Here is a 25,140-nt window from a genome sequence, read left to right as displayed (position 1 = left end):
ATCTGAGTGTCACCTAGCACTCTGGGGTCAGTATTGGGAGGCGGAGGGTGTGGTGGTGCATGCCTGTAATCCCAGGGTTTGGGAGGCTGTGCGGCAGGGAGTCGAGAGGTCAATGCTAGCCTGGGCTATAAGGGCTAAACTCCATATAGCCTGGACAATTCAGCCAGATGCTACCTCAGAATGAAAAAAATGAAGGACCACGGATGTGGTTCGGTGGTAGAGCGCTTGCCTAGCGTGCTCGAGGACCTGGGCTCAGTCCCAGGTACTGAACAAAGGAACATGAGCCAGTTCAGGCATGCCACCCAAGAAACACTGCTAGATCCTTCTGGAACCTCTCCAGACTGGACAGGAACACCCCCACTCCCAACTCAAGCTCTGGGTTAGTGGCAGCACCCCATGCTGCTCTAAGCCATGTGGTGGGTAGAGACTACACCCATCTGCCACCCCTTGTACCCCGGATGGAGCCCCGGATGGAGGGGCAGCAGGAGGCCGCAGGACACACCGTGGTGTAGTAGAGCAGGATGTCACTGCTTGTCATGTTGCCGTGTAGCATGTGCTCCTTCAGGTGCTGGATAAGGGTGCCCTGCAGGGGGGAGGGCGAAACACGGGTGAGACACATCACCCATCTCCCCTTCCCCAAGAAACCCAGCTGGAGCTCTCCGGCTCTGCGGGTCAGCTTGGTGCCACTCTGCCATCAGAGCATCAATCAGAAAATCCCAGTACTCCCCACCTGCCAAGCTCTCTGTGCCCATCCCACCAGGGACACCGTCAGAGACACACTAACTTCACTGAGATGGGAGAGAAAGCTCACGGACCAACAGCAGGTGTCCCCCACCCTTAGGCTCCTCCTGGGAGAAGATATCTAAAGACCACCGCGACAGAGGGGACCACACAGGACACCTCCCACCCAACCTCCGCTTTTAGTTTCAGCACAATGGGCAATATTCCCAGGCTCCAAATCCACAAAACACAGCCTAGGCAACGCCCTCCTCTCCAGCCCTTCACCTGGTTCCTCCCACTTCCCCTAGACAGCTCAGCAGCCCTCTACCCTGGTCCTGTGCATTCCGGTCGCTCCAGCATCAGGTTAGCAGAAGGTTGGGGGGGGGGGGGGGGGGGGGGNGGGACTTCCTTCTCAGAGCTGAGTTCAGCTGACACTGCCCATCATGTCACCCTCAACAACAGTTTTCCTGCCTCTATTCTGGATCCCCTATGAGATTCCCGAAGACAGGTTGGGGATGTCACCCTTAGACAGCCTTAGAATGATCACTGTCTGGGCCTGGCCCACAGGAGTGAGCACCAGGTTCACAGAGAGGCTCCCAGGCTACAGATGAGCAAGGGGTCTGGCACAAGACTCCACATGTCTCACACTCGCACTCAAGAGAAGTCAAAGGAAAAGCCAATCAAAGGGAGGTCTCCATACACTGGCTGCTGCTATTTGAATGACAAATGCCCCACAGGCTTATATGTGTGAACACAGGCCTCCAGCAGGTGGCGCTGTTTTGGGATGTTCTGGACCCTTTAAGAGCTGGGGCTTTCCTGGAAGAAGTGCGGTCTTTCAGGTTTTCAAGTCTGGCCCCTTGGTCTAGCAAACTTTATATGCCCCAGTACAGGGGAAAGCCAGGGCCAAGAAGTGGGAGTGAGTGGGTAGGGGAGCAGGGCGGGGGGGGGGGGNGGAGGGTATAAGGGACGTTTGGGATAGTATTTGAAATGTAAATGAAGAAAATATCCAAGAAAAAAAAAAGATGTTCTTATACTCTTAAGGTTTCTTTGTTGAAATGGTAAGAATAATTCTTCTAACTTTTAGATTTTAAACATAAATGGGATACAAAAAGTGAATATTTTGCAAAGAACAAATCATGTTATCAGATGGTATCTTGTGAAATAAAAATCATTCAAAATATTAAAAAAAAAAAAAAAGTCTGGCCCCACTTCCTGTTCTCCACTTCCTGGCTGCCAGGTGGTCTTGCATTCCTGTTGCCCTGATGGGACCTGTAAGCCAGGAGAACCCCTTTTCTCCTCTAAGCTGCTTTCCGATGGGGAATCTACTACAGCCACAGAAACCACCTCCCTCCCAGAGGGGTCTCTGCTCCCTCCGCTACTGTGGATCTGCAGCAAGAGTGAGCATCCTCCCAAGGGTCACACCGCCATGTGCCTGCTTGTACCCTCACAGTCTAAGCTCAAATGAAAGCAATGCTTTTCTCCCCCAGGTTCATCCCATGCTTAGCATTTGATTGTTAAATGCCCAAGCAAGACCGAGTTCCCTCAGGGAGGGTCTCAAACAAGAGTTTCATCTTTTTTCTTTGAGTGCAGGAAGGGAACCCAGGGTGGATATGGCTGGGCAGAAGCCAGAACACTGAGCCGCAGCCCTGGCCCTGAGTAAGCTGGAGGAAGGAACGGGACCCTCCTTTCAAAAGCCCTCTCATGGACACAGGAACCCAAGCTATAAGTCAGTAACGCCCTCTGACCCCCACATACCAGGACAACTCTCCCCTCTTGCCTGGTCCGTGTTTACCTATCTTCAAGGCAATGAACTCTCCACTGTAGAGTAGTAACACAAACCAGTGATGCCAGTGATCAGGAGGCTGAGGCAGGAGGATTGTCGTGTTCAAGGCCAATCAGACCAGTCAGACCTTGCCTCAAATAACAATAACAAGTGGGGGTGGGGGAGAGTTCTCATAACCAGGCAAGATGCTTAGTTGGAGATACAAGGGTGGGGTGAGGGCAGAGAACACATGACCTTCCTATCTGTCCTTAAATGCACCAGGCAGGAAGAATGGTGGCCCATGGACCCTCACCAGACCCTCCCTTGTCTGAAGCATTCAGGTATAGAAAACAGATTAAAGCCCAGGTGCCTCATGAGAGACCCACCTAAGGACATGTGACAGAGGCCCCTGACCAGGCAAGGATGCAGAGTGTGGGAGAGGCCGACCCTACTGACTCCATCTTCACTTCCCACCCCTAGAAAGCAGGTTTCCCTCATGTGATCCTCTAGTCTCACAGGAAGCTCGGAGTCAAATAGACTTTTAACACAACCTCGTGGTTTTCAAGTGTTTCTCTGACCATGACCTACAGTCCCATGTAAGTTTCAAAGGCCACCCAGCTCCTGCTCAAATCCATACACACACTCTAGACTGTTCCCTGCCGCCACATCCCTTGCAAACCAGATGCGCTGGTACAGTCCGTCCTCTTTCCTGCTTGCCTTTTGGAAATGACAGCAGCCCACCCCTCTGAACTCACAATCCCCCGTTGGCCCCACAACCTGCAATATCAAAGCGGCTGGCTCACCGGGTGCATCCCACCCCGGCTACATCACACTCCACACCACCCCAACCTATCTCAGCCACCACAGCCCCAGGACTGCAGTGTTCTCTTGCCCTGGGCCGGGCTCCAGGTCTCCCCTAGACATCTCATTTAGAGAAAAAACAGCACCCTGGGGACTCTCCAGAAGGGACTGGTCTGATGACTGTTAGCCCAGCAGAAGCACGACACCTACTCCGGCTGAGTGCACCATGCACTTGGGCGCTCCCGTCGTGCCTGAGGAGAACATGATGAACAGAGGATGGCTGAAGGGCAGCTGCTCAAACTCAAGCTGCGGCGCCTGCGCACCAGTCCCGCTTGCCAGGAAATCATCCAGGAACACACTGTAGATGAGAACAGGAGAAAAACCAACAGTGACCGTTCCAGAATGCCAGAATAGCTCTGCTGATTCTGCCCACAGCTAGATATGGCCGAGGATCCCTCCACATCTACCACAAGAGCCTGGAGCACTGGCTTGCCTTGGTATCCATGGATACTGAGTGGATATGGAAGGAAGCCCTGTGCCTGAGGAAGGAAAACATCAGGCTCCCAAACCAAGATGGAGTCAGACATGAAGATTAGCCACTGGAGTTGTTTGGATCAAGGGCTGGCTTTTAGAGACACCACACACACACACACACACACACACACACACACACACAGAATCAATACCACTCTATATTTCTAGGAAGACTAGCTCACTGCAAGCCTATCCGATATCCACAGACCCAGGCAGGACCAGTGTGGACCGGTCCACTTGCTTGTTCATACTTCACCTTCCAATGAGTAGCCAGGGACAGGAGTACCTGTCCCACTCCTGAACCTGAAGGCTTCCCCACCCTGGGGCAGAGGCAGCAAGGCAGCATCAGGAAGGCGAGGCCCAAAGCTACCACAAAGCAAATCTGTGTAGCCCCATTTATTACATCCTGGGCCCTACAGCAGCCATGTGTAAATGACTGACCTAGAATAAATACAACTTAGCCAAACCTGCCCTGCCTCGGCCCACAGCCACCAGAAGCCACCAAACGTGGGTGGCCCAGAACCACAGAACAAACAGGAACAGCGGGTCTCCATTTTCTGACAAATCAAACTCTCTCTTCCAAGCAAGGAGGTGGGATGTCATTAAACGGAACGATTTGCTGAGGCTGTGACAACGAGACCCGCCCCACCTGGCATGAGAAGACCAGCCTTGGAGACCAGGGACAGGGGATAGCCTTAAAAAAAGACATTCCAAATGATTCTGACAGCCGCACCCCCACGCACACCTCCTCCGCAGCCCTGCTTGATGAAGTGCCAGTCTAATGGACACTTCCCACTGAGAAAAAGTCCTTCTTTCAAAGGCTCTGTAAATCACAGTAAGTAACTGTTGCCTTTGTTTCTCTTCTAAAAATGAAAAATAAAACAAAACAAAAAACGGGCAGGGGGGGAGAGGTGGCTCTGGCTTGCAGTCCACCGTTGAGGTTTATCTATGACACAGCCAGCAATCTTGAGGAAACAACGGCAGACCACATTCTGAAAAAATCAGGGAGCCCAGTATCACTGTCTTAACTCTCTTCTCAAAACGGCACAGGGCTCCCTACCACGGCAGCCTCAGACAGTAAGGCTGGAAGGTGTGGAGAGGGTGGGGTGGGGGGAACACCTCAGCATGCACTAAGGCTGAGGGTAAGATCCCTGCACAAGTGACCAGGTCACTTCAGCTGTCCCTAGAAGATCCAAAAGTCCACAACCAAAAACAGACCCCCTTGGCCTAATCCACCAGCAAACCACCAATGCCAGAAGAGCAAAGGAGGGGGCGGCGGCAGCCAGAAACAAATAGCATCATTCCCCAGTGTCCTGGCGTATGCGGGACCAACACCCCTCTAACCCCCACAGGGACCAAACTCTGCAGGTGCTTGGCCTGTATGTAAAAGTCAACAGTACCTGCACATGCTCCCAGCCAGAGGACATCCAGAAGGACAGCTGTGTAAGAAGGGGCCCGCCCCCATAAGGTCTGCGCATGCTCAGTACAGACTCATGGCCTCCAAAGATCTGCCATCTATAGTCGGTGAGATCCACAGATGAGGAACCCACAAATCCACAGCCAGGTCCACCCAGACAGCGTCCACACATAAGAACATACCTGTGTGTGCCACATGGGCCACACGTGTGAGCGTGACTGCGCATACAAGTTAAGCAACACCAGCCTCCTCTGCCCGGGCCAGGAAGCCATGCCTGGAGCCCTCCCTGACCACAGCAAGAAAGGAAGGAAGCTGACGGTTCGTTGCTGTGTGGTCTGGAGACTCACCATGGAGGCTTCCCATGTTCCATACCACAGTGAGGCTTTCCGCTAATGGCTTCCCCATCTCAGATATGTGGGACCTAATCTGGGGGTGTGGGGAGAGGTGGCTCCTCACCTGTTGGGGATCTTGGAAATGTCAATCTTCTCCCTTGGGAGGACATAGGGGATCAGCACCACTCGCTGCAGGTCAGGCAGTCCTGGAGGAGGGGTGGGACAAGGTCAGGCCCCCAGCTGTCACCTGCACATGTGCCCAGCACAATGTGGTGGTGGCTGAGGGGTGTGGTCCACAGTACTTCTGGGTCAACCCCTCTCTTCGTACACATGCACATACATCCAGAACTCCTGGGGAGAGCCCCGTCTCTGTGTGCACATACTTGCACACAAGTAAACTCAAGACTCCAGCATACACACACACATACACACACGGTGCAGGACCCCTGAGTACCTTTCACAACTCGCTGCAGCTTCTCCAGGTGGCCATGCTCCTTGCCATTGTAGACAACAGCCTCCACCGAGAAGATAAGTTTCGGCTGAATTTGAGAAAAGCGGTCCAGGACACCCTGAAAATGAGAGAATGGATGGATGGGTCATTGGAGACTATACATGCAGGAGAGGAAACGTCACTGTCAGGACTGAACACGGCCATCTGTCCCCAGCACCTGCAGCTAATATGGGTAGTCCATACAAACTCCAGCCACATCTAGGAAGCAGTGGCCACAGTGAGGAAGGCTGCAGACTCAAACACATGTCCTAAAACAGGCAAGGCCAAACTCCCCTAGCAGAGGGTGCTCACTGCACCGACCACAGCCCAACACGATCCTATGCCGTCTGCCGCCTACAAGGTTCTCTGAAACCTTAATGCCTGAGGAGCCTGCATTCTCCTGTAAGTGTTCACATTCTCCTGTAAGCATGTGCCCTGCCTGGGGAAAGCAGGCTTACCCACGGATCTGTGTACCACACACAGGGGAATCCACAGCCAACCAAGGGTAGCCCTTTCCTAGCTCCCATACAAATTTAATGTGGACAAGCACAGCCTTGGGACCCCTCTGCTGTACCCCCCCAAGGGGAAGAGATCAAAGCACCAAGGTAGACCTCCTCAGCACCCCCTACCCTACCCAGGAGGCCAGCATCACTGCCAGGGAGGGCTCTATTCCTCTCCTTTCTGTGCTTCTGTCAGCAGCTGCTCAGAGATACTCGCAGTGACAGCACACATCACAGACAGGGTCCCCACATGGCTGCAGGCCCAGCCACCTGCAGAGGATCATTAGGTTAATTAGGACCCTAAGTGTGACTAATTAGCCGCTCCTGCCGTGTTGGCAGAGCTCCCTGGGAGACCTCAGCAGAGAGTCAGTGCTGACCCAGCAGGAATCTAAAAGGGGGACAGCTCTAGGTGGGGCCCCTCACCTGCTACAGCAGCATCCCCTCTGCCCTTCTGGCGTTTTGATGCACCCCCAACACCTGATCACCTCAGAGTTAAAGGTTCTCAGACTAAAGTCTCTTCAGTGCTGTCATTTTCCCAATCCCACACTGGCGCAGAGGGCCCAATTCCACGCCCCCTGTGCCAGGCACTGCCGGGGAACCCACCAGGGTCCCCACTCTCCCAAACTATGAACAAAACCAGAAAGCCGTGGGGAAACAACTGCAGGTTCCATTGCTTGGGGTTCCACACTAAAGGAAGCCGCACAGTGCAGGCGGCTCGGAGGAAAAAGGTGCCAGGTGCTTGCTGCACTAGGAGGCTAAGGTGGAGGGAGGATCCTGAGTTCATAAATTCAAGGTCAGGCTGGGCTCACAGTGAGACCCTGTCTCGAAAACAAACAAACTGGATGCCAAGAGATGGCTCAGAGAGAGGGTGGAGGTGCTGGTGGTATTAGCCTGACAGTCGGACTTCAGTCCCTGGAACCCATATACAAGTGGAATGACAGAAGTGACTCCACAGTTGTCCTCTGACCACCACATATGTGCTGTGTCATGTATGCAGCACAAACACAACACACACACACACACACACACACATACAAAACGAGGAAGAGGAGGAGGAGGAGACGCTGACCCCGATGCCAATGCTGACACCAAAGACTACAAGAGCCAGGCATAGTGACACGCGCTTTTAATCCCAGAACTAACCCTGAGGCAGAGGCAGGAAGATCTGTGTGAGTCTGAGGCCAGCCTGGTCTACAGAGTGAGTTTCAGGACGCCTAAAGCTACAGAGAAACCGTATCTCAAAAATAAAAACAAAAACAAAGCAAGAATAAAATTTAAAAAAAAATTAAAACTAAAACCGAAAGGAAAGATTTAGACAGGTAGACTTCACTTATTTTTTCACAGTAAGATCAAATTCTTGCCAAATCTGACTGAGAAGAAAGTTAGTATCCCTGGCTCTCGCTCACACAGCCCCTGACAGAGCAGCTCTCCCCTCAGACAGTCTCTGATGAGGGACCGCCTGCCCACCGTGAACACAAGTGTGCAGCACTGTGAGGTCTAACCTTCTCTGTGAGGAGCTGTCAGCCCTGGGAGTTCCCAGAACCCCTCTGTGGTGCTCTGGTCAGAGCAGAGAGAAAGGGAGACTCCCCTCAGAGTAACGAAGACCCAGCCTTCCTGCCTGTTCCTCTTCTTCCTGCTATGAAAGTCCTCTTTGGACTGGAGAGACGGCTCGGCGGTTAAGAGCGCAGGCGATCCCGAGTTCAATTCCCAGCAACCACATGATGGCTCACAACCATCTGTAATGGGATCCAATGCCCTCTTCTGGTGTCTGAAGACAGCTACAGAGTACTCATAGACATTAAAAAAAAAAAAAAAAAATGGAAAAAGAAAGTCCCCTTTGCACCCAAAGCTCCCCCCAGGTCAGGGCTCCAGGGATGAAAGCGCTCCCCATCCTGCATCCTTGAATAACCTGATTCCCCTCCAACTCCAGCCTTCTGAGTGGTGAGCATCCAGGACCCGGGTGCAGTAACAATGGTACCCTGCACCTGTCTCCCTCCAGCCTCATCCACCCCATCAACAACAGGTGCCCAGACATTACAGGACTCCTGAACACCTGCAGCACAGACACGGGGGCTGTCCTATTCTTTGCTATAAGAAGCGTTCAACCACACAAGCCCATGAACTCCGCGCTGGCTGGCTCCGTGTCTGAGACTTGAACAGGGATGGAGGTAGGTGGGAAGAAAACAGTTGTCAGTAAAAATACAGAGCACTCTGCAGTCATGCTCACACCTCTAAGGTCTAAGGTGGCTGGCTTCAGACGCACCAGAAGAGAGCGTCGGATCCCATTACAGATGGTTGTGAGTCACCATGTGGTTGTCAGGAATTGAACTCAGGACCTCTGAGTTCAACTGTCTAAGGCATGCCCGCCTTTGACTCTGGTGGCACCAGGACTGAGGAATACTATTGAGAGGAAGGACTGAGTTAAGAACTTCAAGCAGACAATGTCAAGAAGCCAGTGGCTCAACTGGGATTGCAGCCTGACCCCAGCTGGGGACCAGGGCTCCCTGCCCATAGGCTGCTCTGTTGGAGAAACACACAGAATGGAGGAGGTGGGTTCTGAGATGCCTGGGCAGGATCACATGAGGACCTAGAAGGGAACCTCACAGCCAGGCCTGGGGCCAGGGATGGTGGCCAGACAGAAGGAAGGTCAAGTCGGCTATAAAGCTTTAGGCCAGAGAGGCTGGGACAGAGCTACCCTGGGAGGGCGCCAGCCCGTGCGGGGTCTCCATCTCAGAAGACCATCTTCATTCACAGGGAGCCGTAAGGAAGATCCAGCAGCCAGAGGCCTCAGGCTCAGATGTCACAGAGACACCCTCAGCCTTGCTGACAGTACCCAGCCAGCAAAGACAACAAGCATTTATTTCCACATCAGAGTCTGCAGACCGCAGCTCAAGATCCCCTAGCCAGCAGGGGAGGCAGAGAACTTGCGAGGAGCAGCTCGCCTGCTGAGCTCCACAGAGCCCTGCAAACTGCTGCATGCTGCGGTGAACACCCCGCCATGGTGGGTCTGACCTGAACCTGTGCTTAGCAACCAGTCAGGTGTTGAAACCAGCAGCCCACGTGGAGTTCCACAGATGTCCTCCCACAGTGAAGACGGCGGCTGTCCCACTTCCATGCACAGAACCCTCAGGCAGCTCAAGCGGCTTGTGAGAACCGGGGCAACGGGCTGCAGGCTGAGCCGTAAGCACGCAGGCCTTAGACGGTGGCCTCCCTGATGTCTGTAAAACCACCAGCGGCTCAGAAGAAAACAGACAAAGCCCAAAGTGGTTGGCCAGGGCGGCACTGGCTGGGTCACCTCCTGTGGGGTGATGGCCCACAAGCCCGCACGTGTGAGCTACACAGCGCACAGCAGAGTAGCAGCTGGCAGAGAAACCAAGGCAGGCCAAAGCGGTCCTCATCATCCCAGACAAATGTGCCTGTCCTCCCTGGAGCACCACAGCCAAGGGCACAGCCCTAAAGGGCTCCTGGTCACTGACAGTGATTCCGACTGCAAATCCACCTGCCTGTACCCCGCCCTACTATAAAATGCCTGGCCCAACACACACACACACACACACACACACACACACACACACGACATGCGATGCCCTGGGTTTCATCCCCTGCACTCCATAAAACCAGGTGCAGTGTCAGGCGTGGTGGCGCACGCCTTTAATCCCAGCCCTCGGGAGGCAGGGGCAGGCGGATTTCTGAGTTCGAGGCCAGCCTGGTCTACAGAGTGAGTTCCAGGACAGCCAGGGCTACACAGAGAAACACTGTCTCGAAAAACAAAAAAAAGTAAATCACAACAGATGCAGCCTGGCACACCGCCATCCCAGAGAGGTAGACAGGAGGATCAGAAGTTCAAGGTCATCCTCAGCTACACAGTGAGTCTGAGACCGGCTTGGGGCTGTGTGCTAGCGTCGATATGGACCTGGGACTGACCCCACCAAGAGGAGAGCAGTTCATCGAAATGGGAAAGATATCCCCACTCCATTGCAGGTTACACAATATACATGACTAGCACTTAGCTGGGCATAGTGGCACAGGCCTTTCACCCCAGCACTTGGGAGGCAGGGCAAGTAGTGTAAGTTAGAGGCCAGCCTGGGCTACAGTGAGTCCAGGTCAGCCAGGGCTACACAGAGAAATGATGGTAACATATGTCTCAAAAATTTTGTACATAAATATTATCTCAGAAATTATATATATTATACATATAATATATAATTTAATATATAACATATATTACATTTATATACTACATAAATTAACGGGGGTATAGAAAGCCTAAGACAAGGCGTTCTCTCTCTTCAGGGAAAGGCAGAGCTCAGAGCATGAGCCCATGGCCGGGCCTCTGACCAGTTCCAGTTCCCAGCTCCCGTTCCAGACCCTCCTTCCGGCTGGTTTTCACCCTGAACAAGGGTGATCAATGTTGGGGAAGCAGTGTCTGAGCGGCAGCTTCAGTGACTTTGGATCTGACCCAGGACAGAGTTCACAGGGAACAGGTGTGGAGCAAACAGAGGGCCTGCCAGAGGACAAAGGACTAGGGGCCTGCAGGCAAGAGGCTGCTGCTCCCGATGCCTTTCAAGAAGCTGTCATTTCTGTCCCAAGACTTAGCAGCCAGGTCCCCAGCCAGGCAGCTCTAGACTGACTCGCTTGCTGTGAAGGCAGGAGAGAGGACCGATGAAAGGAGGCCCTCCCTAGAGTCTGCACTGAGTGGCTTAGCATAGCATCCTAGCAGGAAGGCAGCCACCTCCTCCAGTCAGACCTGAGTATAGCCAAGGCCCTGCAGAATGGAGGAGACAATAGAGCCCTGCTGCCCCCTAGTGTCCACGACAGCAAACAAACATTATACACCCAGCCAGCAGCCCCTCAGCTGGGACTCCAGACTGCAAGACAAAAAGCGAGGAAGCCACTAACCGGAAACCAGTCCTCTGGAGTCGCAGGCCTCTGGTGATAGCTCCTACCCTGAAGAGGACAGACCAGGCCACTGGAGGGCCCTCCGCCACCCTGTACCCACCATCCCATGGCCAATTCTAGAGTTCTACCTCAGGTCCACAGCCCCACAGGCCACCCCAGCACTGAAGAGAACTCTCCGTCCTGGTGGTCAGTACTTACTGACCCACGCACGGTTAAGAGAATCCCAGGCACACAGGCCTCTGCATCCATCCTCTCAATGCCCAGAGTGCACCGTGGGTCCCCACCCCAGCCCCATCCCAGGCTCTGGACCTCGGGTGGGCAGTCTCATACCAAAGGCCCTCTGTCTCCTTACTCTAGCCATTTCCTGAGGGACCCTAGCAGAACAGCACCCAGGGCCACCTTGTTAGAACCTCCCACGGGGACTCCATGGACCCCAACTAGCTCATCCAACCCCACAGAATATCCTAGGGCCAGAAGGCACCTGTGGAGTTTCGGTCTAGGCCAAGTCTTGTTGATCCCAGACAGTCCCGGAATCAGGTATGGGAAAGGGCACCGGAAACGCCATTAGGCAGGGAAAGGGCACCGAAAGTGGAAAAGGACACACAGGCCTCACCTCAGCTCTCTGGGCCATGGACCAAAGTGATGGGCCCTGAGCAACCCACACTTTCCTCTATGGGAAGATGAGTTCATACCTCAAAAGCGTTTGCCAAGAGGATACACTTTAAAGCAGACAAGAGTTTACACATTAACCCCTGAGAGTGAGCCAGGAGTGCAGCCCAAACTCAGCCCAGGCACTCAGACCAACCCTCAGCTGCTGGCCACACCAACTAACCCAGCCTGGGTCAGAAGCAGCTGACCTCAGGACAGCAGCTGGCATGGACACCACATGAAAGAGCTGGCGTGAACACAGTAGGCATGGATACCACATGAAACAGTTGGCACGGACACCATGTGAAATAGCTAGTGTGGACACCACGTGAAACAGCTGGCAGATACCACAGGTCCTCCTAAAGTTAACATCCTCCCGGCACTTGTGAACCCAGGATGTCCGTGGCCCCACTGACCCAACAGTGATGGCCGAAGCAGGCCTTCCTCAGTTGCTACAGCACACTCCAGCAGCCTGGGCCACTCTAGACACACTCTGAGGACCAGGGTTCCTCAGACAGCCCAACCCAAGATCAGAACAGACACTGAGGAACCTCACAGAGTCCCAAAGCCTTCATGACACCAGCTCAACACTGATTGCTGCACAAGCCACCCGACACACATACACACACACACACACAACCGCTAAATGGCACACATCACCCGATAACGGAGAAGCAAGAACCAGCGGGCAGGGCAGGACTTTGACGAAGGAAACAAGAACCAGGCTGCACACTTGAAAACAAGGTCCAAGTCACGTGAGGTGGCTTACACCCGTCATCCTAGAACTTGAAAGTCCAAGGCAGGAGGAGTGCCTCGGGCTCAAGGGTAATCTGAGCTATCGAGAATGACGTTGTCTAAAGAAAGAAGAAATTAAGTTAAATTGCTCAAACCCGATCCCTGCTCAGCATGAGTGTGTGTTAGGCACATGCTCAACTGTTCAATCCCCGGCACCAAAGACAAGATCCGACCCCTTGCAGATCCTTCCTCCTCCCGCTTAAGGCCACCCAGAGAGACACTGGCAGCTCCGCTCAGACAGCCACAAGCTCCAAGGGGGTGGAATCCCATCCCATCAGAGACAGTCTTTGAACCTGTGGCACCCCTACAATGGGACCCCTAACTCACATTTACACCAAAGTCCGGTGAGGTAGAACTCCAAATGGCCCCAATACTGGCAGCAGCCAGCATGGCCTCCACAGCATGCGCACTGTTGGGTAGATAACCTGTAGGAGGAAGGGGAGAGAAAGCCTTGGGTTGAGGGAATCAAAGCAACAGACTTCCAGAAGTTTCCCCGGGAGACCTAAAGTATCTGAGAAGCAGAAATGCCATCCGATCCACTCACTGTATGTCCCGAATCCATTTTCTACCCTTGCCGGCTCTTCTCCTCCACTCCGTTCACTCCATTCAGTCCCTCAAGCATTCTGAGCTTCTCCTGCCCCAGGGCCTTTGCATATAAGCTGTTGTACTTCAGCACAGTATCACATACACCAAGTCTTCCACACTCAGTACATACCTGTCCTTTGGCTCTTAGATCACATGGCACTATTTCTGGGAGGCCTTCTTTAAGCTAAGCACTTAAGAACCACAGTGGAACTTCCTGACTTCCCCTTACCCACCTAACCTTGCATGTACCAAGTATTTAACCTGAGGTTCTCAGGTGAGGGCAAGGGCGTCACTTGTCTCCATCTTTGCGAATGCCTTTCACCCTGCCCCATATGCCCTAAAATAGAGGTTCTCGACCTTCCTAATGTTGCAAGCCTTTAATCCAGTTCCTGATGCTGTGGTGACACCCACCCATCTGCTACATCCACTCCAGTAGTGACAAGCACGACAGGCCCTGAAAACCTGGGCACTGTGCCGAGGTGAAAAGTTCATGGAAACTTAGCCTCCTGGAATCGTGGCATCCTGTATATAGAATGCTCCAATGTCCTTGCTTTAGTTGGTCAATGGACCTGTATGCTTTCCCTTAATATTGCTTTATTACAAGTGCTCCTAAGGATTGATATTTTGACATATAGCTAAGTTAGATTCTAGGCAGTCCTTGATCCAACCTTGGGCATGGATAGCTAAATCACTGCCCTACACAGAAATTTACCATTATCTAGGAAGAAGGAAGTTTGTGACCTAAAGAGGAACCAGAGTAGATACTTAGAACTATAGATAGCAGAGTTATACCTATACACAAGTATTTACAATGGCCTAGGGGGAAGGTGGACTATACAGTAGACTAGAGTAGGAACTATGGCAAGGACACAAAGCCCCTGGCTTCTAAGATTAAGTGGACCTTAGGTGAAGCTCTTTTTGATCCCAGTTGTTAACATTGAGCTTTACCCCAGTAGGTTCCAGCAAGTTCTTCCGTGTTTGTATTCCTCTGTTTTGTGTAAGAATCCAGTACCCTCTTTGTACCTTGCCGGTGTGCCACCCAACTACCCTATTTTCTTCTGTATAAAAAGTTTGATGCTCAATTTGACAAATTACATTCAGATCCACACTCCCTTGTGTCAAGTCTGTCTGTCAATTCCCGCTGACTCTATGCCTATCTGTCCGAACCCCTGATTCCCATGGGTTGAGGGGGGCCGATTAGGCCTGGTCCGTGGCACCCATCAAATTGTTTTCACTGCGATGGTATAACTGTAATTTTGCTACAGTTACAAATGGTATAGATACCTGTGTCTTCTAATGGCCATAGGGGACCCCTGTGGAAGGGCTGTTGACCTCCAAAGGGGCCGAAACCCACAGGTTGAGAACCACTGCCCTAAGAAATGTGCTGGCATATGGGTAAGTGGAACAAGAGAGGACAGGTGAGCACACACATACAGGGAGAGCTATACGTAAGCCTTTGGGGCAGAATGAGTGGAGGCCCCATCACCAGGCAGGTTGCCATCCCGACAGGAAGGCAGAGAACACCTGTGGTCAGAGGAATCACCATCAACAAAACAGACATTTGGGGTCTAAACGACCTTCTCCAGAGAAACAACAGCAGTCTGGACTCTACCTTTCAAAGCACACACGTGTCCCCGGATAGTCCACAGGCACTCGGAGGGCAGGGCTCGGGCACTATTCCCCTCAACCCTACAAGAGCACTCTGGTGCCTGGCAGGTGGCAAGGCCCGCTACAGAGGTGCTCACTTGCCTGGGAGCAGACCTGAAGAGCCTCTTCACTGTGGTTCCCCAAGGGGGGCCCGGACTCATGGCCTAGGGGATTGCGCCATCCAGCAGGCTTCCTGTCCTCCCCGCTAACCAACAAGCAGCCCGCCCTCCTCCTAAGCCATCAGGTCTACCTTGGGGATCATACTGCAAGCAAAAGCAAACAGCTGTCAACAATTTAATGCTTATCCTCAGCCCAGCAGGTACCCGTGCCGCTTCCGTGGCTCTCACGTGGAGCTACAGTAAAGGCAGTGGGAAAACGACTGACTACGAGCAACAGAAGGGCAGGCCAAGAGCTAGGCAGACAGAAGAGCCCTGGCCGTTGAAGCAAGTCCCTGCCCCAGGCAGAGCCCAGTTCAGAAACGGATCTTAACGGTCTCCAGGCAACCCTGGCTCTGTGTTTCCTTCTCTCAGAATCACCTGCTGCTGCAGATGGATTTGGAAAAATGCAAATGAGGGCTGGTAGCTCAGGGGTGGAGCCTGGCCAAGCATTGGCCCTGAGTTCCAAGTTCCAATCCAGTCCCGGGGAAACAAGCTGGAGGGAAGAAAAACAAAAAGAAGGGGCTTCCCCATTGCTTAGCTGGATTTTAAAAGGTGGCAAGGGCTGGGGGCAGAGGGGATGCTGGAGAGATGGCTCAGTGGCTAAGAGTATTTGGCTGCTCTTCCAGAGGTCCTGAGTTCAATTTCCAACAACCACAGCTTACAACCATCTATAATGGGATCTGATGACTTCTTCTGGTACGCATGAAGACCAAGCACTCAGATACATAAAATTCAAAAATAAATCTTTTTCATTTATTTTTTATTAATTTACTTTATATCCCAATCAATCTATTAAAACAACAACAACAGAAAGTCAACAGCTTAAATAGGACCAAGAAGGACACAAGAAAAGTGAGGTTTCAACCTTTAAAGCCCACATTGGCTGACTGCAGTGATGCATGCAGAAGGACCAAAGTTCCGGGGCAGCCTGGGCTACATAATAAGAGCCGGTCTGAAAATTGAAAATACAAACAAGATGGGCAGTGGTGGCGCACACCTTTAATCCCAGCACTTGGGAGGCAGAGGCAGGTGGATTTCTGAGTTCAAGGCCAGCCTGGCCTACAGAGTGAGTTCCAGGACAGCCAAGGCTATACAGAGAAACCCTGTCTCAAAAATACCAAAAAAAAGAAAGAAAGAAAGAAAGAAAGAGGAAATGCAAACAAATGAAACCCTGAACAGACTGACTGCTGGCTCAGCCTCCCATGCATTCACCTAACAGCTATTTATTAGACTCCAGCTATGTGCGCTTGGCCTTCCACAGCGTGGATCAGGCCAGCAACGGAAACAGGGCCTATCTTCAGGGACAGACACAGAGTCGGTCCCTGGGGGCTGCAGAGCAGACAAACAACACAAAGGGGACATCGGAGGCCATGAGCTCACAAAGAAAAGCCAGGTTGATACTGGAGATGGGTGAGGAACGGCCCAGGCAGGCATTGCCAGGGTGGACCCGAGTGAGCAGTGTCTGCTCACCCTGATGCCAGGTGCTGTGGGGACAAAGAACACGGGCGACAGAGTGGCCCGTGCCTTTCCTGCCAACCAGCACAGGTCGTACTCACTCCATGCCCTGCCCACTGCCTAAGAAGGAGCTGCAGGGCTCCTGGGCCAGCCCTGGACCTGGTCCCTGTGATGTGGCTGCAGACCAACCCTCTGCAAACACAAGTTGGCGCCTGTTGTCAGGCAGTGCCCTCCGGGAGAGGCATGCTCTGCCAGAAACAGCACTTAACAAGTCAGAGCATCGCCCTGACCTACGGCCTCGTCCAACTGAGGGCCAGGGATTGAGTCCCAAGCTGTCCTGGAAGAATAGTTTGCCCGAGGCACACCCTTCTGGCACTAACTAACCGAAGTCACTGGGTAAAGTACAGATCCCCACAGGCCTTCCTGTTGCTTGGAACTGAAAGCAAAAGGAGACCCGGAAAGGTGGCTGAGCTCTTAGCAGGAAGTGCAATGCCACCTGAGGGATATTCAGGAGGGACATAGAGGCCTGCAGACTCCAGCGTACCTCCTGAACAATCCCCCACAAGCTTGTGCACCCAAGTCCAGAGCCTCCCCTCTGCCCACTTCCACCGCCTGAGGGGTCTGCACATCTCTTTTCCTGCCTTGTGTCAAAAGTGGGGAGGAAGGCTATAAGGAGTAAGGCTTCGAGCAGCTGTGGGGTGCAGGGAGGCAGAGGTGAAAAAGCTGTGACAGATCAGTGACAGATCAGTGACAGATCAGTACAGAGACATCTGTCACAGTGCCCTTGCTCCTACAGACACCTTGTTCCCAGCAGCCGCAGGGCCTTTGCACAGGCTGTGTCTGCTGCCTGGCTCCATTTCCCCCTCCATGCTGCCCCGTGGCAACGGAACTAACTCCTGCATGCATCTCTGTTAATCCACCAACTGCACAGACCACTCCTGGACACTCTTGCCCCTTTCCCCTCTGGAAACAAAAAAAGAGAACCCGTGGCCCTTCCAGAACAATAAGAGAGGGGAGTCTTAATTTATCCTTCTTTATCTTTGCTTTTCTTAATGTTGTTATTCGTTCTGTTTTGAGACAGGATCTCCCTGTGAAACTGGTCTGACAATCCTCCTGCCTCAGCCTCCCAAATTCTGGAATGATGGGTGTACCAGAACACCCAAGACTCTTTCTGCAATTCACCCTGTGTCAGCCCTGACCCGTGTACGTGGTCATACAGTGGTGTGTTCTACACACAGCTAAACTTTTTTCAAGTTTCAAGTCTCTCACCTTCTGGGCCATTTTGTTGTTGATTTGCTTTGATTTGGTTTGAGTTTGGGTTCTAAGGACTGAACCATCATAGCACTTACCAAAGAGGGGACAGGAGGGAAGAGAACAAGGAGATCGGGGGAGGGAGAGAAAGGCCCTTACCGACCACACGGTCCCCTTTCTTCACGCCCATCTTCCTCATGGCGGCTGCGAACAGAGCCACCTGCTGCCGCAGCTCTTCAAAAGTCACCTTCACGATCTCCTCTCTGCCTTCCCCTGAAGAGAACAAGGACTGCTCAAGCACAGATCAGGATGGGGACCAACCGGTGCCCAGGAGAAAGGGACCCAGATGTGGCGACACTCCACAGGAGAACCAGGCAAGGTGGAAGTCAGGCTCTGACCCCAAGGCGGGACCCCTCCCCCCCAGGAGGAATCACTGATTAAAATAACCAGACTGGTGGGATGTGGGAGAACCCCACAGCCCTGGGGGTTACATTGTACAGACGGAGGGTGCGATATGGAGGTCAGGAAACTAATATGGAGACAGCATGTGCACAGCTGTCGCCTGTAGCGCTTCCTGGCCCTGCCACAGAGCTATGCTGTCTGTGGTCACAAGCCCCTCACAGTCACCTCCACTTCCAGGTGTCTGAGTAAAGAAAGCAGTTTCTATGGCCAGACCAAACCAGCAGTGTCCCCTTGAGACTAGCCTTGAGCTTCCTGCAGCACACTGAGGGACTCTCTCTACTTGGTTCTCAGCATCAGTAACTCCTTTTCATTGCTAAGGAACAGTCTACCGTTGGCCAGGCTTTGATGACTAACTTTTGACTGACTGACTAGCTAATGCAAAACTTAAACAACGCTGCAAATATTAAAAAAAAAAAAAAAAAAAAAAAATTTAAGGAGCTGAGTGTGGGGATGCAAGCCTTGAATCCTAGCACTGGGGAAGCAGAGGCAAGCCGACCTGTAAGCATGGAGCCAGCCTGGTTTACACTGGGGATTCTAGGCCAGCTCAGGCTTCATAGTGAGGTCTTGTTAAGCATCCTCCCTCAAAAATGAATATTAAATGACCACTGTACTGTCAGAGGCCTCACTATGAGGGTCTTTCTAAGGCCCACAAAAGTCCTCAACAAAGAATTTATGTCAAAACATCAATGCCAATTCATTAGGAAGAACTAAAAATGGCAGACTCGGTGCCTCAGACAGCCCTCCAAGCTTCACAGGCCTGGCCCAGGTGACCAATGGGTCACTGTGGGGGCCTCAGAGTGACCACTGAGCCTTCGTCATAAAAGACATCACGGCAGCTGGGCCCAGTGCCTCAAGCCTGTCACATCAGCCCCTCAGGAGGCTGAGGCTGGAGAATTACACGCGCCAGGCCAGCCACAGGCATTTAGTAAATGACACTGTCTCTAAGTCAGTGGTTCTCAACCTCCCTAATGCTGCAACCTCCATGGTGACCTCCAACGGTAAAATGATTTTCACTGCCTCTTCATAACTGTGATGTTGCTGTTATGAATCATAATGTAAATATCTGGCATGCCACTGGCAGGCAGATAGAGCTCAGAGGAGAGAAGAGCACATGTCTATCTCAGCACAGAAACAAGATCCTGCACCTCCCCTGGGGCCCACTGAGGGGAGCCAGAAGCCTACTGTGAAAACTCCTGCGAGCCGTGGAGAGAGGGGCCTTTGCAGGTAGCCTTTGGGGTGGGGCAGCCCCTGTCAGCCAGCTTATCCAAAAGGACCGAGGTAGAAAAATTGTCCAGGACGGATTGTCAGGTGATGTGCCTGTCACCCTGCACAGCAACTGGACTATGCTTTGGTGAAACTGGAGTCCTCCTTAAAGAGACAATGGCCTCAGGAAGGCCCTTAGCCCTTCGACCATCATCGTTGAGGCAGGGTGCTTTCTGGCTCAGACCCGTGAAGCACCTTTCCACACATGAGTGGGTCTCTTCATCCTGAGGCACATGTGTCCCCTGTGTGCGTGGGATTGGACATAAGCCCTCAGTCTCTCTTTGACCTTGCTGCACTCCCATGTCTGTCAGCCCAGCCATGTGTATCCAGCCACGGTACTCAGAGACAAAGTGAGCTGGGCAGACAGAGACAAAGTGAGCTGGGCAGACGGTTGTGCTGACAAAGCCATGACAGGGTTGAGGGGCTGCTGGCTGCTCACCGGAGCGTGAAGGCTAATGTCCCTGTGGCCTCAGAGAAGCCAAGCCTGAGTGCTACAGTGGATGCCTGAGTGAGCAGGGCACAGCCAGGCAACACCTGTCAGGGGCAGGCGGCAGGGGGTGGAGAGGGCAGAGGACTCACTGTCAGAAAAAAAAAAAAAAAGAGAAAACGTAGGCCAGCCTTGGGACTTGGGAAGGCTAAGTGCTAGCCAGGGAGGATTGCAAACTGCGTTTGATGTCTTTGCTTCTCAGCACCTGAGTGACTGAATGGCTAAGTGGCTGTCTGGTTTGTAGGCTGTCAGAGAGCCCTGGCTTAACTTAAGGGCATTTGCCACTCTGAAGTCTTGAGGAAGGAAGCTAGCTCAGCAAAGCTCCAACCTTAAAGGGAAGGTCCAGGGGAGACTGAGGCAGAAGTGGCCTCCTCTGCCCACTCTGAGCACAGGTTCCATGAATGCCAGCTCAGCTGATTTGCATTCCTATGAGGGAGGGGACAGGGGGACAGGGATTGGGGAGCATCCTTGGTTCGGGACCCACCTGGATGCCCACACCACAAGCACTGAGAAGCAGTCCCTCTGCTCCCCCTAAGTATCAGGTAGGCCACTGTGGTTTGGGATTTAAGACTCGAGGCTGTTCTCATTTTGCAGTGGAAGAAAGCGAGAGCTCACGGAGCATCAGAGTTCTGAGTGAAGCACTTGAGTTTCTATGGGTCCAGAGAGGAAGGTAAGGCGGAGGTGTCAGGCCAGAACCTGGGCCTGGAACAGAGTGGCCTTCCCAGGACTCTGATGCATACACAGACTTAGACACCCAGGCAATAGGACCTTGGGGGTGTTCAGGAAGAGAACACCAACAGATGCAATAAGATAGACTTTGAAAAGTTCAGGCTAGCCCAGCGTGGTGGGGCACGCCTTTAATCCCTGCACTTGGGAGGCAGAGGCAGGTGGATCTCTGGAAGTTCTAAGCCAGCCTAGTCTACAGAGCAAGTCCAGGATAGCCGGGGCTACACAGAGAAACCCTGTGGAGAGGAACCACCTCCCCACCACCACCACCAAAAAAAAAAAAGAAAAAAACAAACGCTGGTGTCGAGTGCCAAGGCCAGCAGGATGACTGATTCCAGGGACAGGAGCCAAGGAGTAGGTGAGTTCTCAGAAAGAGAGAGAAAGCAGGCCCTCACCCTGCACTGGGCAGCTCTGACTAAAGCCGGTCCCCTCAGCCCCTCAGCCTCTTAGACTATCTTCCTTCCTCTTAGACTATCTTCTTTCTTCTTCCCAGCACTAAGGTCACCCCCTCAACCCCCAAGATATCAACGTCATGAGAGCAGGGAGCTTGTCTCTACCACTCAAGGCTGCAGCCCCAGCATCTGCCTGGGTCTGAGGAGCAGGCGCATGAGGGGTTGATGCCAGTGCTCCTAAGAGCAGGAGAGAGGCTAGCGGCACCTGAGTCAATGCCTCCGACTAAACTGCACCATTGGAGGGCGGGGAGGAACCCAGGGGAGGAAGAAGCAAAAGGTATTCAATGTCCAAACCCAACATGAGCGCTGTGCTGAATGTGTGTGTCAGAAGTGACTGTGGGTTCCGAGACCTCAGGTCCGGTCCCCCCAGAGATGCTCCAGGAAGCTACCGTGAGAACTAGACAGCCACCATATTGAGAACTGCACTGATTTCCAACCTAGGACCTTGACAGAAGTCCACATAATTCCTGTGCCAATGGGTTGTTCTGACTCACACACACACACACACACACACACACACACACACGTGTACACACACAGACACAAATGCCCAGCTCAACCCAACAATAACCCTGAAGTAGGTGTTATCATCGGTCCCACTTGGCAGTGCAGAAACAGCCAGAGAGGCTGAGCAACTTACCTAAAGTCACATGGCAACAGCATAAGGCTGGGCCTTGAACTAAAATCCTCACTCAAGATCATTTAGTCTTACGCCAAGCCCAAGGAGCTGACCCTTCCCCTAGCAACACTTCTGACTAAGTAAAAAAAAAAACAACAACAACAGAAAAACTTGATAAAGATGAGAGAAAATTGACCCCTTGGGGGGCGGTATGGGGGACTTTTGGGATAGCATTGGAAATGTAATTGAGGAAAATATGTAATAAAAAAAAAATCATAAAAAAAAAAAAAAANAAAAAAAAAAAAAAAAAAAGAAAATTGACCCCTGTCAGACTGGAACAGACACTAGGCATGTGACAGCAAACAGCACAGCACACTGGGTTCTTTTCAGAAGCACTAGGGCCAAACACCGGTGGCTCTCACTGGTAGTAGATGTTGGCCCTGTCCAAAAAACAGAACCTTCAGTTACAAAAGCTAATGGTTCCAGGAAGCTCCACCCACTCCACTAAGCTGGACTCTACAGTGTGATCAGACTGCCTGACTACAGAGCGGAAAGTGTTATTACTCAAAGGGGAAGGGTGCAGCCACCTGCAACAGCCATCTCCATGAACTACCTCAAACTGGCGTGGGGACCTGAGTGGTCCTCTTGTCTCTCATGCACACACATGCACCTGCCCACAAATAGGCACAAAAGTGCTACTGCACAGTCCTGAACATGGACAAACACGCACTACACACACAAGAAGGATGGGAATAGGCCAGGAAGTGGTGGCACACACCTTGACCTGGTCTACAGAGTGAGTTCCAAGACAGCCAGGGCTACACAGAGGAGAAACCTTGTCTTATTGGGGAGGGGGGGTGTCAGGATTAGGGGAGTGGGTGACAGAAACAAGCAACAGTCTTTGGCCGGCCCTCTCTGTCTCCCAGCAGAGGTGTCCGTTATGCCAGGAGAAGGCTGACACTCAGCTGGAACCCACCTAGGAGCCCCTTCACATCCACAGGGCCATACACAGTCACCACCCAGGATACCCATGGGACTCACGGGCCACGTAAAGGGCGACTCTGTCGTTCTCCTTGTGCCGCAGGAGGTTCTCTGCGTAGTTGAGGCGGCTACCTCTGAACCACTCGGGGACATCTGCAATCCCTTTGGATGTGTCCACAACCTGCAGAGGGACAGCAGAAGGGAGCCAGAGGCTCAGTGCAGAGCCTGGTGACATCACCCATATACCAACCTGAGGAGATAGCACGGCCCTGGCCCCAGGGTAGCCACCCCAGAACGTCTTACAACAGAGTTTACTGAACACCTAATATGACAGCTGTTAAAGAGGAAGGAAAGGAATGGAGAGGAAGTGGGGAACTCAGACCTGTCCTACCAGCACCTGGGGGTGGAGGCAAGAGGATTAGGAGCATGAGGCCAGCATGCGCCTGTCTCAAAAAGAAGGAAAGGAGGCAGGGGGTGAAGGTGTGGGTCTTCAATCCTAGCACTTGGGAGACAAGAGGCAGGTAGAGCTCTATGCGTTAAAAGGCCAGCCTGGTCTACAGACTGAGTTCTAGAATGGCCAGGGCTACACAGAGAAACTGTCTCAGGGTCAGGGTGGAAGGGTAGGGATACAATGTCTGAAACCAGAACTGGGATGTGGCTCAGCATCCCAGAGACCCCTGATTCATCCCCAGCACAAAAGTAAATGAAGAAAAGAAAATCTGTCAGAGAGCCTTGTCACACAGACATGCCAAAAACAGGAGGCAAGCCTGGGGCCCTGTTCCCCCCTCCACACACAACCCATAATTCTGTAGGAAAATGACTCTACCTTTCCTGTGGTGCTGAGACCTTAGTTTCTGTCTCAGAGTGCTGGCACATCAGCCTTACAGAAGGCTTTGCCCACACTGTATCTCACGCCAGTGTAATATGAGGAGGAAGGTGTCAGAGGTTATCTGAGACACAGTCTTCCAACATAGCCCAGGCTGGCTCCAGGCTCGCAATCCTACTGCTTTGGTCTCCTGTGTGCTATTTTTTTTTCTTATTTTATAGTTTACACGGGTGTTTTGCTTGCATGAATGTCTGTGTACCGTATGTGTACAGTACCTATGGAAGCCAGAAGAGGGACACTGGATCCCCTGCAACTGGAGTTACATACAGTGAACAGGCCCGAGGACAATCTGCAGGAGTTGGTTCTCTCTCTACCGTGTGGGTCCCAGGGATCGCGCTCAGGTCATCCGGCTTGGCAGCAAGCACCTTTACCCGCTGAGCCATGTTGCTGGCCCACACATGGCACTAGCAGGTATGATTCGGTATTCCTCAAATAACATTTCACTTGGAAACAACCGTGGAAGGAGAAAGAGTATGGCCAGACTCACTTACCTCATCATACATGCGTGAGTAGACGATTCCACTGAACTTCCAGAACTCAGCCCAAAAGTCCAAATACGACCGGACAGACCAGTGGTATAAGTCATTGTAATTCCCTAAAAAAAAAAAAACAAGCAAAACAGCAACCCTTCAGCCTAGCCCCAAAGGGTGGCCCCTTGGATGTCAGGCCTAAGGACGCCATGTGCCATGCACTCAGTGACTCTGATGGTCCTGAATGTCTGGGAGGAGCTAAACCTCATTGCTCAAACCCTTCATCCACAGTCCCCAAGAAACACAGTGAGATGTGTGTGTGTGTGGGTGTGTGGGTGGGTGTGTCGACAGACCAGGGTGCTCTCAAACTTTTGATCTTCCTGTTCCAGCCCTCTGGGACTACAAGAGTGTGCCACCACACCCAGCTGTGTGTTTGTGTGTTTACACGTGGAGATCACAGGTTAACCTAGAGGTCGTTCCTCAGTCATCATCCATTTATCTGTCTAGGTTTTTAAAGATTTGTTTATATGTACAGGTATTCTGCTTGGATGTATGTCTGTGTGTCGCATGCCTGCCTGGTACCCATGGAGGGCAGAAGAGGGAGTCTAGTTCCGAGGAACTGGAGTGACAGATAATTGTCAGCCCCCATGCAGGTACTAGGAACTGAATCCAGGGTCTCTGCAAGAACAGCACATACTCTTACCCATGGTGTGATTGTTTTTTCCAGCCCCAAGATTATATATACATACATATATATATATATATATATATATATATATATATATATATGTATATATATA

The 25,140-nt window shown here is 52.3% G+C and overlaps 1 protein-coding gene across 1 annotated transcript in view; it reads right to left on the bottom strand.

The window, feature by feature from the left end:
* Positions 1-25,140, bottom strand: part of Aacs (acetoacetyl-CoA synthetase) — a 40,077-nt gene that overhangs the window by 8,311 nt on the left and 6,626 nt on the right. The window contains exons 2-9 of the mRNA XM_021162856.2: positions 24,362-24,465; positions 23,045-23,165; positions 18,154-18,267; positions 13,226-13,323; positions 6,021-6,135; positions 5,691-5,772; positions 3,494-3,641; positions 503-583 (exon numbers count right to left, since the gene is read on the bottom strand). Of these exons, the coding sequence (XP_021018515.1) occupies positions 503-583; positions 3,494-3,641; positions 5,691-5,772; positions 6,021-6,135; positions 13,226-13,323; positions 18,154-18,267; positions 23,045-23,165; positions 24,362-24,465 (863 nt within the window). The remainder of the gene's footprint in view (positions 1-502; positions 584-3,493; positions 3,642-5,690; positions 5,773-6,020; positions 6,136-13,225; positions 13,324-18,153; positions 18,268-23,044; positions 23,166-24,361; positions 24,466-25,140) is intronic.

The sequence above is a fragment of the Mus caroli genome, chromosome 5 (genome assembly GCF_900094665.2).
Source record: "Mus caroli chromosome 5, CAROLI_EIJ_v1.1, whole genome shotgun sequence".
Lineage (NCBI taxonomy): Eukaryota > Metazoa > Chordata > Mammalia > Rodentia > Muridae > Mus > Mus caroli.
Note: the sequence above shows the minus strand (reverse complement) of the source record. Positions and strands in the feature narration are given on the sequence as shown.